This window comes from Cyanistes caeruleus, chromosome 9 (assembly GCF_971803275.1).
Source record: "Cyanistes caeruleus chromosome 9, bCyaCae1.hap1.1, whole genome shotgun sequence".
NCBI classification, from domain to species: Eukaryota; Metazoa; Chordata; class Aves; order Passeriformes; family Paridae; genus Cyanistes; species Cyanistes caeruleus.
This window is the reverse complement of record NC_141709.1, coordinates 24,762,506-24,781,550: the sequence shown is the minus strand read 5'-3', so window position 1 is coordinate 24,781,550 and position 19,045 is coordinate 24,762,506. Positions and strand designations below refer to the sequence as shown.

General features: G+C 44.0%; 1 protein-coding gene across 6 annotated transcripts in view; it reads left to right on the top strand.

Moving 5' to 3' along the window:
- Window positions 1-482: 482 nt before the first annotated feature.
- ERI3 (ERI1 exoribonuclease family member 3) overlaps window positions 483-19,045 on the top strand; it is a 130,444-nt gene continuing 111,881 nt past the window's right edge. For 3 of the 6 annotated variants that reach the window (XR_015273580.1, XM_086841290.1, XM_086841294.1), the window contains exons 1-2: window positions 483-510; window positions 10,017-10,291. Coding sequence is in view for 5 of the 6 variants with exons in the window: in XM_086841290.1 (XP_086697416.1) it covers window positions 10,040-10,291 (252 nt within the window). In the remaining variant the exon portion in view is untranslated. Of the gene's footprint in view, window positions 537-626; window positions 701-10,016; window positions 10,292-19,045 lie in introns of those variants that run through there. The other 3 variants (XM_086841291.1, XM_086841295.1, XM_086841292.1) reach the window with 2 other exon arrangements.

The following is a 19,045-nucleotide window of genomic DNA, read 5'->3' as shown; positions in this document are numbered from 1 at the left end:
GACATGTCCTGGCTCAGGCTGCCAGCCGTGTGAGCAGGGAGGAGATGCCACAGCTCAGGGGTGTCAAGCAAAGACCAGGCACGGTTCAGACACAGGTTTAGGCTAAGAGAGATTAGTGAAAACTGAAGCATGGAGGCATCAGAAGCTGGGGGAGGTGTCCTGGGGACACGGTGAGATGGCCCTTGAGGACACAAGGCGGGTAAGTGGTGGCCCCAGGGTAGACGAGGAGTCGGGTCGGCGGGGAGAGGACGAGATTTCGCCGGGCATGGGAGGTGGAAATCGGTGCTCGGGGACCCGGAGCAGCCGGCGCGCCGTGGAGGCGCGGCCACGCGGCGGGGCCGGCCGGAGGCAACTACGACTCCCAGCGTGCCCCGCGGGGGGGCGCACTGTACGCGCCTGCGCGAGGGGGCGCGGCGGGTCGGAAGCCCCGCCCCCGGCGGCGGCGGGCGGCGCTGCGGTTGGACGGCGGCGCTGCCGCTCAGCGCGGGGTCGGGGGTCAGAGTGCGGGCGGTGAGTGGCGGTGCCGGGCACTCGTGGTGCGGAGTGCGGGGCGCGGGGCCCGGCCGGGCCGGGGCGGCTCCGCCGCGGGGGTGGTGCGGGAGGCGGGCGGCGGCTCGGCCCAGCCCTGCGGGGTCTGGCTGGCGCGGGGGGCCCCGCAGGCCTGGCGGAGACGTGGGGCCGCCGTGGCCCGGAGCGGGGGGTAAAGGCCCGGCGCGGAGCGGGGGCGCGGCCCGGCCCCCCGCGGCGGCGGGACTCGAACCGGGGGCGTGGGGCTGCGGGCCGGGCGGGGCGGGGGTGTCGGTGGGGACCGGGGGCGGCCCCGGCCCGAGGGGAGGGCGCGGGGTGGAGGCGCCTCGTCCGTTCGACGCCCGGGCTGCCGGGCCCTCCGCGCCCCAGTGCGGCCCTGAGGAGAGGTCTTGAGGGTGGCTGTGGCAGCAGTCCCCCAGATCCCAGCTGGAGCGGGATCAGTTGCTTTCAGGGCTTGAGGAAGAGAAAACAGCCCGTCTGCCCAAGGGGTGGGCATGGGCTGAGCTGGAGGCAGCAGCAGCGAGGATTTTTTTAATGTTTTGGGATGAGGAGGTTCATAGGTGGAGGTAATGAGGGAGTAGGACGTGGGGTTTTTTTGTTTTTTTCTTATATTTTTACCCTGTGAGGTTGAACTGATCACCTGTCTCAGATCTTGATAGTGAAGTAAACTTGAGAAAGCTTAGGAGTACAGTCTGTTTACTTGTTTCCTGAGTGGCAGTAGGAATTTCTTCTTTTCTTTTCTTGCTGCTATGCTGTTACAGGTGTTTCTTCCAAACTGAGATGTATGAAGAGGTGTTGTCATTTACTGCTTGTGTTCTGTCTTTTACGAGTCCTGTGTCTGGTGAATTTACGTGGTCCTTGCTGGCCTGTTTGCTAATAAGTGTGACATTTGTTTTGCTACTTCTTTACTTACCTGGTTTCTTCATTGAGCTTTTGGTTCCAGAGATGGTGGATTGACAGCTGCTGTTTAGTCTGAGCTCTTGATGTTCTTTCAGTTGTGATGCAAGGGACCGGCAAGTTTTCTAATATGTTAATGCTTGCACTGTGTCTCAGGAAAGATGAGGTATATAGGGCTCCAGGAAGGTACATCTCCAAAGCACTTGTCCCATCAGACGCTGTTAACAGCTGTTTGAGGATTTTACCTAATTTCTTTCTAATGGTAACTTGAATTTATTTTGTCCTCTTGTGTCTTTTTGCAATATTGTAGCATCTCATATCACTTGGCATTAAAGTTGGCATTTGAACTTTCATCCAAGAGTGAATTGCTCTGAAATTCAGTAGTATGTTGAAAGTCCAGTTGGTTGGTCCCCACCGTGTAGGCTTGGGAAATTTGATTTCAAATGGTGTTTTTTATTTCAGATATTTTTGTTTCTATTTTGAAGCACTGAATTCTGCCCTTTGCAACTGAATTTTTACATTAATTTATAGTGTGGACTAAATGATTGTTTTATTTCAAAGAGTGGTCCTGTGGCCCTTTTATGCATCTTGTTCATCTCAAATTTTGGGTTGCCCTACACGAATAGTGTGTTTGGCTTGGTTTTTTTTTTGTTTTTTTTTTTTTTTTTGTAAAATTAGTGTGTCTAGATAGATTTGAGTGGTACCAAAATCCAAAAGAAGAAAGTGATTAAAGCCTTTAAAAAATGCCTATGTGCCTGATGGGTAAATAAAGAAGACCTTGGATTGAATAAACACTGATAGGACCTAAGGTTTCTGTCCTGCACTTGAGAGATACTTCTTTACTTTCTTTAGAGGGCCTGATTACAGCTGGTTTGGTGCTTATCTTGTTTTGATTCTGTTAACTTTGGTAGGCCTTGATTTCATTTTTTATTTTTTTAACCCCCTTACATATTGGAAATAGACTTTTGGAAGATAGTTAAATGTGTGGTAGTATTTGCATTTTATCCTGTCTCTGTGTCAGTCCTGTGGCCACCTGCAGTGGAGGGCCCCGAGGCTGTAGAGTGCAGGTATGATGACATCCAGGTAAATGGTGCAGGACTGCCCACTGTGTCTGGGCTTACAAGAGCGCATGGAAAGCTGTAAGCAACTGTGCTTTTTTCACAAGTCTGTCTTGGATCTGAAGCAGGTATTTTTGCTAGAAATGGTCCTGCTGAGATTCCTGGTGTTTCACTATAGTAGCGATGAGCTAACACAGCAGTATGGTGCCATGGCAAGCAGGGCCATAAGAGAAGAACTGGACAAGTTGAGGCTGTCAAGGCATAACCTAAGCAGAGGTGCTGACTGTGCTAGGGACCATTTGGACCATTTCCCTTCCCTAAGACAAGTGATCTCAGCTGGCTTGAGGCCAGCTGAAAAGTTTTGTTCTCCCTAGCTGTGTTGGGTAGGTAAAGATACTTCTCTTCCAATCAAAAAATATATATATATATTTAAATTTCAGCTGTATTTGTTACAGTCTTTTTCTTTTTTTTTTTTCTTTTTTTTTTATTTTTTCCTATGGTTGAATATTAGGGTCAGCATCTTCTCTGGCAGATTTTCTGGGCTGAGACTGGCTTGTGTGGAAACCATGTCCCACTGTAGCTTCTGCCCTGCTTGGAGCCTTTGCCAGTGTACCAGGACAGAGCTTTGTCAGAGCACTGGCTTTCTTTTAACACTTTTGGAGCTCATTTGTGAAGATCAAAAGTTATCTATGTATTGAGCAATGCAAATCTTGTTTCCCTGAATCCAGGCTGAGATTCATTTGGCATTCTCAGGTGTTAACCTCCATTTTTCAGATAACGAAGGTGTGCAGCTGTGTAAGTGTTTTGAACAACTGTGGCATTCATGTGTTTGAAAATGAAGTAATTATGCGTGCCAGATTCCATTAAACAAAGGGTGGCCTACTAGGTCTCCTTTGCACTAAATTAGGCCAGTATGCAATAGTAACTTTTACTGACTAGATGTGTAGTAGCTACAAATCTCTAGCTTCTGGCCCTGGGAGCTGTTCTGAGGATTGAGAGCACTGAAGTGACATAAATTTCAGAACTTACCTCAAAGACCATGGCTGGGAAAGTTTGAATGAAAACTAAGACATGTTATTTTTTGACAGCGAATGGATTGACCATTGGAGTGAGCTATCTGAAGGTAGAGGGGAACCTCCATTCTTCATGCTGCAATTCAAGGCCAGAAACTTTTCTGAAAGATGTTCAAGCCTTTTGGGCTCGACTAAGGAAATGGAAACTTCAGGGCCAGCATTACTTGAGGTTGAGACAGGATGGTCTGATGGGCTTTGTGAATTCAAATTTAATGTGTCTATGCTGCTAGAGCCAAGATAATTTCTCCATTCTCTGCAAAGTGCCACGTCATCCCAGGTGTCTGTGTCCTGGTCTGAGTACATGGTTTGGTGAGTGGCTGAGCTGACTAATAGCCCCAGTGGCTCATCTCATTCCTACTTCTGCCAGTGTGGGCCCATCCTCTTTGAGCTTTGATATTCATCCAGCCTGGCCCTGAGCTAATTTGTCTCACTAAACCAGCCGGAAACTATCTTGTTTTAATTGTGTTTTATTCTGGCTGTGTTAGTCCTTTTATAGGTTCCTGTGGTTGCATCAGCTCACAGAAGAGCCAGACAAGCTCAGGAACTGGTGTAACGTAATCAGCAGGAGAGTAAGTCTGAGAGGGAAGGACAGGCCTGCCTCCTTTTGGCCTCCCAGAATTATTGGCTTGGTTAACCTCATTTTGTGTAGTTTCACACTGGTGTGTTTTCTTATGGATCCCAGGCAGAGGCAGGAGACGAGTAGAGGATTTTTGGTCTGATCCTGTGCAACTACTCTTTTCCTTAATAGCAAATCTGTTCTTCCTCTTCGGCTTTTGCTGTATGTGTCCCTGTTAATGCTTCTTTGTTTTAATTTTTGTTCTTTCCTTTCTCTACGTTTCTTCTAAGTGACCAGTCCTTTGCTGTGTGGAACTTCTTCAGACTCCAGCTTAGACCCGTTTGCTCATCTGCAGTTACTCTTGGAGAAGGTTTAAAAATACACAGCAAAGCCTGTCTTAGGAGACCAGTCAAGGAGCTGACGAAAGTGGGTTGCCTAGCAGAGGTGGCCTAATAAAATTGAAGTGGAATTGTACTGTGCATCTTTGGGACGGCTTCTGGGTGGTCTGTTCAGACAAATTCGTGTCCTGCTGGTGTGGAGTCTCCATGTGGGTTTCACTGTGTTGTCAAGTGAACTGAGATGTGTTTGTTTCCCAGCTTTGTAGGGTGCCATAGCTCCAGCAAGTGCTTCCCTAAGTAATCAGCGCCTTCGGCCTTGCACATTGTGATCTCACAAGCCATCGCGTCTGTGATGTCACAATGGAAGAGATTCTGGTGCTCTGACATGTGTGGTCGTGCCTTTGACAAATCAGCCAAGGAACCCAGCGGCAAGAATGAGCTCAAGAAATGGGAGAGACCTTCCTTAACCCGAGAGTGCCCTCCATCCTTTAGTCAGCCTTTTCCATGTTCCATAATGACCATGTAGAGGGAAACCAGTGCCTGTATAGGGTGAATTATTTTTTTCAGTTGACCTACCAAGTTGCATGTTTCTTCCAGATGAGCAGTTGCCCAATCCTCCTCCTGTACCCCTCATTCTATTCTGTTTTTCCCCTCACTTGTATTGCTTCTAATTTTAGACTGTAAGTTCTTGAGAACAGGGACCTCCTCATCTGTAGTGGGAAGAGCCTGGGTGTGATTGTGGAGTACTGTAAAGACAAAATGATGAATGCCAAGTTGTATCTGAGCTGAGTAATGATGGGGCAGCATATAGACATGCCATGACATTACAAATTTTCCAAAATACAGGCGTGGTTGTCTAGCAGTGCTGGAGGCAAACCCAGCCAAATGAGAAGGGAGTGCAGCCATGAAGTGTACTGTTCTCATGTTCAAGTGATGATACTGTGAGGTTAACAAATTAAAGAAGCAAATTTACCTGTCTTAAAAATGTGTTACTTTATTAAAAAGTTCTAAAAGCTTTGTCTTTTGTTATTTGTTTTACTTTATGTTGGTTGGTTTTTTTGCAAGTTTGAGTGGTGAGAGTGGATAAGTTGGTCTTGTTCATAGTCTCTTGTTTTCTGCCTCACAGGCTAGCCAGGTGCTGTCATTTTTGGACTGTAGTTCGTCTAATGAAATATTTGGGTTTAGGTTAAGGTTGATTAAAAAACACCCTGAGTTATCTCTATTGTTCTTCAGTTATATTTTCACACAAGTGAAATATGGGCTCACATTTGACCTCTGAGTATGCATTTGAACAGCTACCAAAATTGAAGTTCTGCATTTTTTGTTATACTGTGTTCCAGGTGTTGCAAAATGTGTGCAATTTTGTTATACAGAAAGCATCTCTATTACCTGAACTTCTTTTCCCCTCCATAATTCAATAAAATAGACAAACCTGACTTACATTTTTGATTGGTTTTAGTGCTCTAGCCTTGAGTTCAGTTGTCTCTTTGAGGCCAGGAGTCACAGCTGCCCCTACCCAGTTTTTGCACAAATAATAAACAAGCATTTTACTCCCAGAGCTTGCTTGCTTTTATGTAATTTCAGTTTGTGTTGTAGTTTAGGTTAGTGGGGTTTTTTCCTTGTTTGTTTGTTGGTTTTGTAATATGGTGGAGGGCTGTCTTGCCATAACAAAGTAATTTAACATGTAAGTGAAGGCTCTCATAAAATGTAATTTGGATCACCCTGCCAATGTGAAGTTAGGTGTTGTCTTCCTGCCCCTTCCCTACTCAACTTATCAAACTGAAAAATAAAGGGGGGTATTTTGGGCTTAAAGGCAAACTTCAGTTTTAATTAGACGTAGTTATAAAAAGTTCATATTTATGTTATATGCCAGGAATCATTAAGCTCAAGTTCGTAGGCTAATTTGTTGTGCCATTGATGAATTTGACTCCTCTGGAGCTTGTGTGGTGTACATTCCTCTCTGTGGCTTTAGGGCTGCCCTGCAGGCAAGGGACAGCATTTGCACCGTCCTCTGGCTCTTGTCACCAGCATTCTTCACATGGCAGGAGTTCCCTCTCTTGTTCATTGCTGCTTTGGTTGTCCCTAAGAAACTTTCCCAGTAGGAAGCCTGGTGTGCAACAACCACCAGTGCAGATTCTCTGCTTTGCACTCAGTGGGGCCCCTGGCAAAGCTGATGGCTACAGCTGGCTCTTGCCTTTCTCTTGGCTTTCCTTCCTTACTGGTGCTTACTGTCGTGCTTTAGTACCATATGCTTGGACTGCTAAAGAAGCAAGAGCTGTGGTCAGTCTGAACTTGTCTTGCTACCTGCAGCTGATGTCCAGAGAACATTTTTTCTTAAACTTACTTTTGAAATAATGATGCTGATTTTAGCCAGTCCTGTCACATGGGACACATACTGTTACACAGCACAGAACACAACCTATCTTCCAGGTGAAACCCATCACATATGGCCATTTCCCATCTTACTGGGTGCAGCAAATGTAAAGTGGTGTCACATTTTCCTAGGTCTGTGTACAATCTGTCAAAATAATTCCTGAGGTCCAACCTCAGTTCATGGTCCCATTACATTTCATACGTATCTGTATGAGGAATTTGAGCTCTGTGATATGAAATATCAACCTAGTAGGGTTGACTGCCAGATGTGACAGCTTGCACTGTCTGAGATTATAATCTGATCCTATGTGTGTAAGAAATATATATGGTGTTTTATGTAGGTTTGGAAATGGAATCACTGAACATGTGGATTTATATGGCTAGAGCTGGGTTTTTAATTTTTGAAGCTGCATTGCCTACATCGTTGTCTCTTGGAAAAAAATACAGGATAATTACTAGTGCTTTGCATTGTCATACCCATTATAAATGCTTTACATGACATCTAATAAAGTGTGTTTGCTCACCAGCTATCTTGTGCTCTGAGGCACTCTGACCTTGCCAAAGAAGATGATGTGAGGTCTTCCCAGGGCACCCAGAGCAGTGGCTGGGTAAACATACCGTTAAAACTTCATTTGGCTGAAGGTGCAGAGTTTGCAGTGGTGTTGCCCTGATTTGTATGCTGCCTGTGTAGGGAAATCCACATGCGATACCCCACTCACACACCTTTGTTCAGAGCACTGCTCCCTCTGCTACATGGGATAGTGGGGAGGGAGGCTGCTTTTGGGATGGGGAACCTGATCCTGTTGCTAGATATGGACCACTGCAGAAGCTGTTAGTGTAAACATGCACTGGATTTTTGCTGTTACTTCCTTCCATGGATGTCACACACTACTTTTGTGACCCTGACCTGCCATGCCAGGGTCTGGCATAGTGCTGCTGTGTCTGCATGGGGATGTGCCTGAATCCTGCCAAGGTGGCTGGTTTACCTTTGCCATGGATTCAGTGGCTCAGAAACCTCTGCACCACTGTGTTTAGTGCAACCCAGCCTGAAGATTCTTGGGGTCCATGTCTGATACCCGGGTTTTGCCAGTTAAGATATGCTAGAGAAGAGATCTTGCTGTGGGTGGATGGATAATACATGTTTCATTGTCTCTGTTTGATTTAGGGGTTGAAGCCTGTCTGCCTCCCCCACTCCAACTGTGAACTTTACTTGATGCAGTAAGCTAAAGACCAGGTTTTCCTGCAACTAACATACAAGCTGCTTTATTCTTGTGAATAAACATTATATATGTTGTGATGGGCCTTTAGAGTCATAGTAGTTAGAAGATTTAAAGCATGTATACCTAGAATATCTCTTATGTGGCACATGTTAGAAGTAAGTACAAGTAACTTCTATTTCTTTGTAATACATTTATGAATGACAGCCAAAGCTGTAGATGGAAAGGCAATTGGTAGAACTGAGCCCCTTTAAAATAAATGCCACATTGGGCTCTTCATTTTTGGTTTTGAAACTTGAGTTTTCAGTTTTTGAGGTACCTGCTGTCTGGCACACAGCTTTAATAAAGCAAACAGCTTCAAAACATGAAAGCCTTAAGGCAGGGGCAATGCATATATGCCATGGAATTGGCAGTGTGGGCACTAGCTCAATCTTAAACATTTCAACTTTGATTTTTGCCTTTCACTCAAAAGCTTGGAAAGGGAAGGTTACCAAATGTGTGTTTACTCGAAGCACACAACCTGCTTAGCCGCAATTATCTCCTAATCTGGTCCTTCTGAGTTTCTCTGGTCTCGCAGGTAAATACAGATTTAGCCGTTATTCAAGGCATATTATTTACCTCATTAAGTGTGTGTTTTGGCACGCGCATTATTTACCTGATGGACTAACGGATGGGAGAGAGCAAATGCTGTCTTTTGTGCAAACAGTGACTTTGTTCATGAGCAGCAAGTCCCCATTTTGCCACGGCCACCTTTGTCTCATGTCTCATGGTGGGTGTTTCCATCCCTTCATGGTAGAGCAAAAAGCCAGCACAGGTGTTGGGGCGGGGGGCATGTCAAGTGATGGAGTTCTTCCATGAGCAGTGGGACCAACTGTGGGGATAGATTTAAATATCTATGTAGCAGGATGTGTGTGTGTATATACATGCATGCACAATTAGAGGGGGTAGTCCTATCCTTGTTCAAGAGGACTGAGTTGGTGCAATTTGCCTGTTTAGCTATCAGTCCCTGTACCCACCCATGTAATACCATGAGCTGGTCTGGAGTTCTCATCCCTGTAGATACATTACCAGCCCTGAGGCTGACTCATCTTGAATAGTGACAACTGGCAACTTTTTCCTGAAAAGTTTTAGAAGAAAAGTAATAGGAGGGGAAATCCATGTAGTCTCACATGGATAATGCAATTTACTAAATAGTGTTTGTTAAATAGAAGTATCAGAAGGTGATGGCTGAGTGAGGTATTTCTTTGGAAGCGAGACTGTACCCTATAGAGTCCTGCTTGCATTTTACATTATTGCAGTCCCTGTGTGTGATTAGTTGAACTGATACCTTCCTCTGAGAGAAATACCTGAAGTAAGAAGCGGAGTGTAGCATTAAAATCACATCTCTGAGAAACCTTGTGTACAGAGCAAATGAGAACTTTCCTGGGGAGGAGCCTTCCAGCCACTTGGCACCTGGATTTGTAATGAAAGTGCCATGTTTTGGTGCAACTGGCAGATGTTTCAGGGCCAAGCTGTTTGGATAAACTGTAGTGTTGGTATGTGTATTGCTGTGTTTAATTTTTACTGTGTATCAGAAACTGCTTTGTATATGAAAAGATGAAAGACCTCAGAAATTTCAACAGGGCTTAGACTGGATATTCTGTGTTTTAGTTGGTTTGTATTATGTTCTGCTGTAATGAGGTTCAGCAGTGGGGTGTGATCTGGTGCCTGGAGCCATGACTGTTGTGTATCTCATAGTTCTTAATTTAGAGTTGTTTGCAGAGGTTAATTTTCAGTTGCCTGTGATTCTGGACACCTTAGGCTCAATCCAAATGTCATCTGCTGTGCTTAGAACAGGTTACTGTGTTATTTCAGGCTTGTGATGCTGGAACCTTCACTGGGAAGCACAAAGGGAATCCCTTGCAGAGGAGGACAGTGAATGGATACCAGCAGAGATAAAAAGTATGTGTGCGTGAGTAACATGAGTCTCTCTTCAGTTTCAGATGCCTCTGGATGTTCAATGATAGCACTTCTCCATACTGGAGCAGCAAAGTTTTCCCAAAACTTACTTTCAAGGTCAAGACAAGCTGTGTCCCCCATCTTCCCAGCTGGTGTTCTCAAAGGGTTCAGCTCCATCGTAAGCAGGAAACTGGCGTCCCACGGCTTTGGAGCTTCCATGGCAGCAATGTCATCCTTCCCTCCACAGAGATATCACTACTTCCTAGTGCTGGATTTTGAGGCGACATGTGATAAACCACAGATTCATCCTCAGGTAAATGGTTAATCCTATTAATTATTGCCTTGCAAGTTGCTGCTGCTCTTCTAGAGGTAAAAGCACCCACAGTGCTAGCTCACTAATTTTTTCTGGTTGTCCCACCTCCTTTCTATTGCTGGTTCTCCAGGGCTCTTGCCAATCACTTGCTGTCTCAGAAGCAATGCTAGGACTGTTTGGTGGGAATGAATAAATTAGTCTGATTTCCATCAAGGGAGTGACAATTCATGTGTTATTGAAAGCAACTTTAAGTCATGTATACTTTGTCATTTGTCTGAATTGGGAAGGATCTAAAAATTTTTGGCTGGAAACTTGCAATAATAGATGGCAGCCGTGTTTGATTCTGCAAGGAAAACGGCTGTTGGTGGTGAACAGCTTTAGGAAAAGAATATTTTGAACAATGGAAATATGTGGAACATGATGGTATTTCTAAGTAGAGAAGAAAAACATTTTTTAGATAGTTTCAGCAAGGTCAGATATCTTGCCTGGGTTTTAACTCTGGAGTGTAGAGACAGGAAGAGTTCAGCTTCAGAGAGGTCTTCCAGTGCTCTACCACTTGAGACATACAGAGATCCAGATGAAGTACAGGGCTTTTCTGCAAATAGTTCTTTCACAGTACTTTAGAGCAGATTAGTAAAAATATTCTCAGTTGTAATCAGGATGGGCTTAGGTTTTCAACTGGAAAACTGTACTAAAAAAACCCCAGAAAACTCCGATATTAGGTTGGTAGCGAACAAACAGAATTTCTGAGCCTGAAGTGGACTCAACATCCTCTGCTGAGTAATTGGTCTGCATGTGTTGGTAGTACCTGCTTTGGTTCACAACAACTTCCTTTTGCTTTGTTTCAACTGTATGAAAGGCTTAAGCAGTTTTCAGCGTGGTGTCTCCCAGTGCTGCTCTGGTTTCCCTTGCACTTGTCCTAGCAAAGGGTTGCTGCAAGTTGGGAACAAACTTGACTCCTGCCTTCCCCAGTAATGCTTTGGTGGGTGCTGCCTGTTCTTTGTGTTTCTTGAAAAATGGATAGCAAATTCCCTGCTCTTTCGCTGGCCCGTTGTGGGAGGCTGTTGTGGCTCTGCAAACAGTTCTACTTGTAGGCTCTTAACTGCTCTCCAAGTGAGATGTCAGGATATTTCCTGCATGCTCCGCCTCAGGTGCATAGACCTGTCAAAGCTGTAAATTGGATCTACCTTGTCCCTTTGGATATGGGCTTGGTCTGTGCACATTTTGATGCAAAACCATGATGCATGTGGAGCTAGTTTACAGCTGGCAGTAAAAAGGAGCATGAGTGGAATATGATTACTACTGTTTTAAGGAGCTTTGTCCCCAAGTCCTTGCCAGGGAAAGTAATGGTCTGGGCCAATGCAGATCTGCTATATATTTTGTTGGTGAGATAGCACCTTTAAGGTGGAGATGTTCTTCAGTGTTGTTTTTCCAGTCTGCTGTGTTCAGTGCCTGTCTGTGTCATATAATGTATTGAAAGGGCTGTCAGTCCCTCACATATCCTCACCAACAAATTAGTTTGACAAATAAAGAAATTACTTTTGCTACATGGGGTTCAATGTAGCTGGAAAGGCTAAAGGTGCCTGCCAAAATCAGGAAACTTCATAAAATGAGACTTCAGCTGATGCCCTACCTCTTATGTCACTGCTGACCAGCATGCCTTTTGTCCTCTTCACTGCTAGGCTGTATGTCATGGTGAGCAAACTGTGCCATGCATTTCAGCAATGTTTTCTGCAAAGTTTGAGTGACAGGATCTTTCACTGCAGGATTGATAGACAGGTTTTGGAGGTTCAGTCTGAGGTCAGAGCTGGGAGCTAGAAATGGATGCTTATCTTCATTGTGATACTGATTAATTTTTTTGCTTTTATTTTAATATCTGCAAAACAGAAGTACAGATACAGTGAAATTCAAATGCATTTGGATTTGATCAGAAGGCTGCATATACAGAGCTAAGCTAAGCTGTGAACCACGTTACTTTAAGTGGGTAGCCATAGCTGTAAATTTAGCCAGTTCAGCCTAAAAATCTTGCAAGAGTTCACTTACCACCATACAACACATTTTACATTTTTCACTCACTGCTCTTAAAAAAATATTCTGGCTTCTTACAAGAAACTACCGAAAGAGCTATCTTTTTATGTACACTAAGATGTGTGTCTGCCACATCTGCTCCCCCTCCCGTTGTATTTACTTGTGCTTCTCTGTAACTGGCAGCCTTGCTGGCTTTATCCCTGGGGGAGTCCTCCATGCTCATTCGTGAGCCCTGAAGGCCCCTTCATTTCCATTCCCTTTCACATTGTCTGATCTCTCTCTGAGGTCTCGTGGTATGGCCTCTGTAATGGGGATCAAGGAGGGTCAAGGACAGTGGTATTCCCCAGGGAAGCCATCTGTATGGTGGCTCCAGTGGCTGGGACTGCTGGCTGAGTGCCTTGTGACTGCTGCCCTGTGCCCTTCACCACTCACTCCTGTGTCAGGCATTGAGGGTTCCTTCACGTTCCACGCCCTATACCCACAAAGGAATAGGAGCATCCTTGCAGCCCTGACTTCTGACTGCTTCCAGAAGATATGCCCCTCCATCAAAGTGCTTGTTTATATACACATAGAAACCACTTAGCTTTATTGGTTTTCTGGATGTATGCATGAATAATTGGACCATCCCAGAGAGAAAAGGTGTGGAGGGTTTTGACTGAACAGTCTGTGTCATGTAGTGTTTTAGCCAGTCAAAGGTCATTTGGGGTTGGCAGTAAGAGATGTTTATGGCTGGCCTCTCACATCTCTTTAAAGCTTACCTTGTGCCTTTGGAATGTGATCCGAAGCCCAGTGGGGTCAGTTGGGAGCTGTCATTCTGCAGAGGTCAGTGGACCCTGAACAGTGGTGGTGTGTTTCATTTTTCAGCTGAGTTTTTTCTTTTACTGTCTGGTAAGAGTTTATAAGTACCTTCTGCTTTTTATACACTGTCAGCCCATAGAGCTGGGTACATATGGAGCTTTAGCTTCATGAGAAGATGCATTAGTAAGTGGGAGTCTTGCTCTTTTGTCCCTTTGTCCTTGTAGACACCAATGTTTATGGTGGTCAGTGCTTTCAGTGACTGTGCTAGGCAGCTCCACAGACTCAGATCTGTGGCTGCCTTTATTAATGCAGTAAGAAGGTGTGCCTCTTTCAGTCAGCAAGCCAGGCATCTTGCCTTCAACTTCAGCCGAGTGGAAGAAAATAAATTATTTGTTTTAAATATAAAAAGTCTGACAGCAGAAATCAGATATGTTCAAAGCTGAATTTGAAATTAGCCTTCTATATATGATGTTAATTAGTATCTACTCTGATTTATTAAAGCCACTTAAATGAAAATCAAATAAAATTCAAGCTCTGTATGTCTGCTGCCTGGAAATGTAAAAGAGCATCAGACCTCTGGCCTGGTAGAAGGAGCTGAATCTTAGAGTTGCTAAGCTGCTAAATGAGCTTCTGGTAATGATAAAGTTGCATTTTCTTGTGTCAGTTTTTTCAGGTGCTCAGTGTCTCAGATTCACTCAAATTAGTAATTATTTGGGAAGTAGAAATTTGCCTCTTGCAAACTCTCTGTAAAGGTAAAATATGAAATGTTCAGATCTTCTCATTGCTGAAGAAGGTTGTGACCAGAAGCAGAAGAATAAGTTGTTTATAGACAATGCTTTCTGTGTCCTCCCAAACAGTACTTTTTAAATGCTTATATGCAAATATCTTGATATTTTTTGTTAGTGTATCCTAGATACTTCAGGTCTGTTTAGCATGCATTTAGATTGTTATTTTGGGAGAATTTTTTATTTTAATTGCTGTCAAATGAAACTGGATATACTAATAAGTACAAAACATCACTCACCATTTCAACATAAAACCATAAACAGACACTGACTAAGCAGATGTTCAGTTACTAATAATTTATTTCTAAGTATTCAAACAAATCTGGGTGATCACAGTACATATTGTGATTGGCAAAACTGTGTTAACAAATAGGAGCCAATCTTTCTGTAAGATAATATTAAGTACAAATGCAGGAGAAGGTTATATTGGGTTCAGTCTGTATTTCCTTGAGTGCTGCTGTAAAAGAGCATTACAAGTGTTTTCCCTTGAACATCGGTCTCACATCCAGCCCACAGTTAGGGGCAGGTACAGCTGGAGTGGCTGTGATGTTCTGTACAGCTCCCTGTCCTGCTCTATCTGCGATCTTGTTACTGCAGCAGGGACAACTGAGTTGTGTCTCTGCTGCTGAGGTGCTGTGATTTATAGACTGACCTTGGAATGGGAATGGATGTCCATTTCCACCAAATTTAGGCCATATCAACAGATGTGCAGTCCCTGCCAAGCTGTCTGTGTAGGGTGACTACATTGGAAGCTGCACTGGAAGCCATAGCTGAGGCTAGTTTGTAGGAGGAATATGTCCTTGAAATCACAAACTTACTGCAGGAAGAGGTGATGGAGGGATCACTCATCTGCTGGGAAGCAGGCTGCAAGGTACCTTCTGTGTGCTTTCCACATTGTTTTCTGTGGAGAATGCATCAAGGCAATCGCACCTGAAGGCCAGGATGGGAATGCAGGTGTCTCACACAGTAACAGACATTGTCACAATCCTACCCAGAGGTGGATAAAGGATGTGTGTGTGCCTGTGCCTGCCTGTTCCATCTAGACATTCCCATGTAGCATCTTTCTTCTTGCACTGTTTTTGTGTGGCTGTTAAGCTCAATGCACTAGAAATCACCTGCCAGAACCTTTATTGAGGATGATCATAAGTTGCTGAAAAATAAAGAAATTCAGGCTTGTTTCCCGTGGCAACTTTAACTCAGCATAAGTATTACAATGGAATATTAATTTGCAATTACCTATGTTCATGCATCTTAGGCTTGGGTGTAGTTTTAATTACCTGCTTCTCAATTCAGCTTCTCACAATGCTATTTCTAGAGAAATGCTGTTAAAAATGCATGTAACATAACAACTTAAAAGCATTTTTTTAAAATTTTTACTAGAAGTAAGTAAATATATACATATTTATACATAACTTTGCCAGTTATGGCTGTTATTATGCCAGTGTTCTTTCATCAGAATGCTTTAAGTTCCTAGAGTAGCAGGAAACAGTTCCTGTAAGGGCCCTTTCAGATGGATTTTCCTGTTTGCATTGAGCTTTTGAACAAACTTCTTTATGCCTTGTAGCTTTAGAGGGTGACACTGCACCTGGCATCTTAGACCTGCACTCACTTGGAGACCTCCCTCATTCTCCCAGTAAGTGGGGAAAACCTTTCTGTGACCCATATCAATCTGACACGGTGGGTTATGACTTCAGGCAACAGAATTAGTTGTATTTATTTAAAACCTGATGAGCTAGAGAACATGAATTTGAGTTATTGAACCCAAATCTCCTGGAGAGCACAACCATGAGACCACCAGGCAAGACATCTGATGTATGAAAAAAAATTCAAAGCAATTTCTTATTTAAAGATATAAAACCAGCATTATTAAAAGTCTGAGATACCAAGGCACTCCGGTGGCCAATGGCTGCAGTCCTAACCTGACCTAACCTGCTCAGCTTTTGGCTGGTTATTGACAGGCTGGTGAGATGACTACTTTAAAGCAATCAGTCATGTTTTGCTTTCCCTCACAATGTGTGGAGACCCCACATCAGTTATGCATCCCGGAGAACAATTCCCCACCTGTGCTGTTTGAACACTGTATCCTTAGCTGTGCAAACATTACACACCGTTTAGGTGACAAGTTGCAAAGTTAAGTAGACTTGTTGTTACAGCAGAAAGTAGTTGGGCAGCAGTCACCCTGAAAAGAAAAGATCCAGGCTAGCTGAGGAATGTGCAAGTCTGCTGGATTGTTTGCCTGTCTATAAAGCTGCTGCTGAGGGCTACATGTGCTTCTGGAAATACTCCCATCATGTGCATTTCTGAACTGAAGGGGATGGGTGTCACAGGTTTGTACATTTGCTGTGCTTGTCCTGCCATGTGCATTGTCCTGTGTGGTTGTTGATCATTGGTGTGTGCCTGCTGCTCTTTTGCAGCCTCTGAGGTATGGGAAGTATTTTGCATCACTCCCAGAATAATGTTTTAAAACCAGGCAGTATTCTTTCATGGCATGGCACGGTATCCATTTAGTGTTACTTGGGAATGGTTCTTTTCAGGCTGCTGTGGTTCCTGTGTTAAAGTGGTCTTGTCTTAGCTTTGAACAAAACCTTCCTGATAAACAAGCAATGCAACTCAGCTCTTTAGTGAGAAGGACACAGGACATGCTTAAATCTTGTGGGCTTTCCCCCCTTTATGCCAAGCTTGCTGTGCAACCATCCCTGTGTTGTTTTTTTCGGTCTGTGCACTTGTTAGCTGGCAAAATAACTCTTCCTAACATTATTTAGTTCCTCTCTGTCAGGCAGAAATGCACTGTCATCAGCAGCTAGTTGTAATGTCTGTAAAACCCTTGGTATTCATTTACATGCACTAATGTGCCCTTTCTACCCATCCCAGATGTTTTAGTGTTGTTGGGAACATTGATCATTTGTCCTGCTCAATATCAGGTGAAGAGGTTGGGACTTGAAATGATCTGATAATTCTGCAACAGGGACTGCACAGGCTGTTTGTCTGCCATAGAGTGGAGTGGATGTGAAAAAAGATATAGTGTAGTTGCCATCTTGCAGTGGAAAGGTAATACTTGGAAATGTGTGTGTGTGTTGTTTTTAACCTGGTTTGAGTGCTAAACTTCTACCAAACTGTCAAGCTTAAATTGTTGTTGGCTGTGTCAGTAGAGATGTTCTGGGTGGTTAAATATATGTCAATAGTGCTTGAAGAAACTTGGTGAAGTGTTGATTTCTGTTGGTCTATATTTCTCACCCCATATGTGAAAAGAGGAAGGAGATTCTGCCTTATTTTTGATATCTGGGTCCTGCTGGAAAGATCAAAATAGCTTAGTGGGTTTTGGCAGGGAGAGATGATGCTGGTGGTGAGAGGCAGGAACAAGCCCGGGAGGAAATGATTACTGAAAGTTTTGTTAAGGATGGCAGGACAAGGGTTGTGAGCCTGCTGTCAAGATTTCAAGTGCAATGGCAGGCAAGAAAAACTCCCAAGGACCACAGTGGTAAGTTTAGGAGAAAATTGTCATTTGTGAGATGTGGATCCTCCTTTTATTGGCCCTGTATGAAGGGACTTGAGCTGATGAAGTACTTCACTTTGTATTCTGTATGCTTTAGAAGAAAAAAAAAAGATACTATTTCAAGAGAGTGAAGAAGAGAATCAGTGAGTGTGGCCAGGGGTCTGCAAAACACAGCTGTGAGTGCAGGCAGGATGGCATCGGGTTTGTGTTTAGTGCAGTGATGAGAGGTGTATATAAGATGAGGTCTTTCTTGCAAAAATGAGAAAGGCAATGTTCTGGCCTGTGTCTGCTGTGGGTAGGAAGAGTGGTTGGAATCTAAACAACAGCAGGGGAAAATTCAGATTAGACATTAGGAAAAACTTTGCAATGATAAGACTAATGAAACAGGAGGATAGAGTGAGTGCCTGGGGAGTGTGTGAGTCTCTCTTATTGGAGTCGGTAAAAACAGCCTAGACAAAGTCAGAAATTATTTAGGGGGTGATGATGCTGCCCTCAGGCAGGTGCATGGACTAGATGTCTCTTTTAAAGCTGAAGCTCCTGGAGGCATGTGATTAGATGGGGATTTCAGCTTCTATTAAAGAAAGAGAAATGGTCCCTCACCCTCAGAGTTGTAAGGCAGCACTGGGAAATAAGAGCCATGTTTGATGTCACTGCAGAACCCAAAATGCAGCTCAAAATTTATTTTTGGGGAAATCCAGCCTTTGACATTGGGCTTCAGTGCCTGAGTTTTTGGGGTAGGCAGTGTGATTCACCTGAGAGCAGGGGGAAGAAGAAGCACTGGATAGTCAATGATCAGACAGCAGAATTTTTCTTCCTGTCATCTTATCCCAGGGTTTCATGATCTTCCCATATGCCTTCCAGTTCTCTTGTGTTTTGTTTTTGATGTGTATTTCCCTTCATGCTTTTCTGGGATATAGTAGTTTTTTTAAATGTAGCAAGTTGTTAGGTGTGTGAATACGTGTATTTTAAGCTAGATAGTGATGGGAAAAAGAAATTTGGAGGCCAGCTGCTTCCCCAAAGACCTTTTGATAGGCTTGATCAGTATACAAAAGTAACTTAGCCAGGACTGAGAGGCTCTGTGGCACGTGTGCAGGCAGACATCCTTCGGAAAGCCAGCATAGCCCTGATTCAGCAGAAGTCCTGCTGTTCCACACTGGAGAGATGTTGCCATTATGGTACTTGTTTTGGTTAGTTTAATAAAAATTTAGAAGTGGGGAAAAGACCTATGAGGTCATCTTGGTTACTGCCCCTTAGGGCCAGTACAAGGCTGCTCACTTGGAAATGGCTTTAGTTAAAATAATAATTAAGGCAGAGGATGGAAACTGGGGAGGTAGATCTGTTAGGCTAGTGCTGTCCTTACTATGTCCCTTTCGATTTTAATTGCCTTGGAAAAAAAAAAGAAAATCACAAGGCTTTAAAAGCTCTGATTCTTTCTGCTCTTCAACGCCCCCACACCCTCTCCCCGATCTTGGAGGCATCAACTCTCATCTGTCAAAGTGTAAATCAGCAATTAAAACACAAACAGCGAAATGCCAAAGATGACCCGAAGCACAAAGCAACTGACAAACAAGTCCGGACAAATCGGCGGATAATTTATAAGCATTGCCCTAAAATCTAATTATTTGGCAATTCGAATTTGCAGCCGGCCAG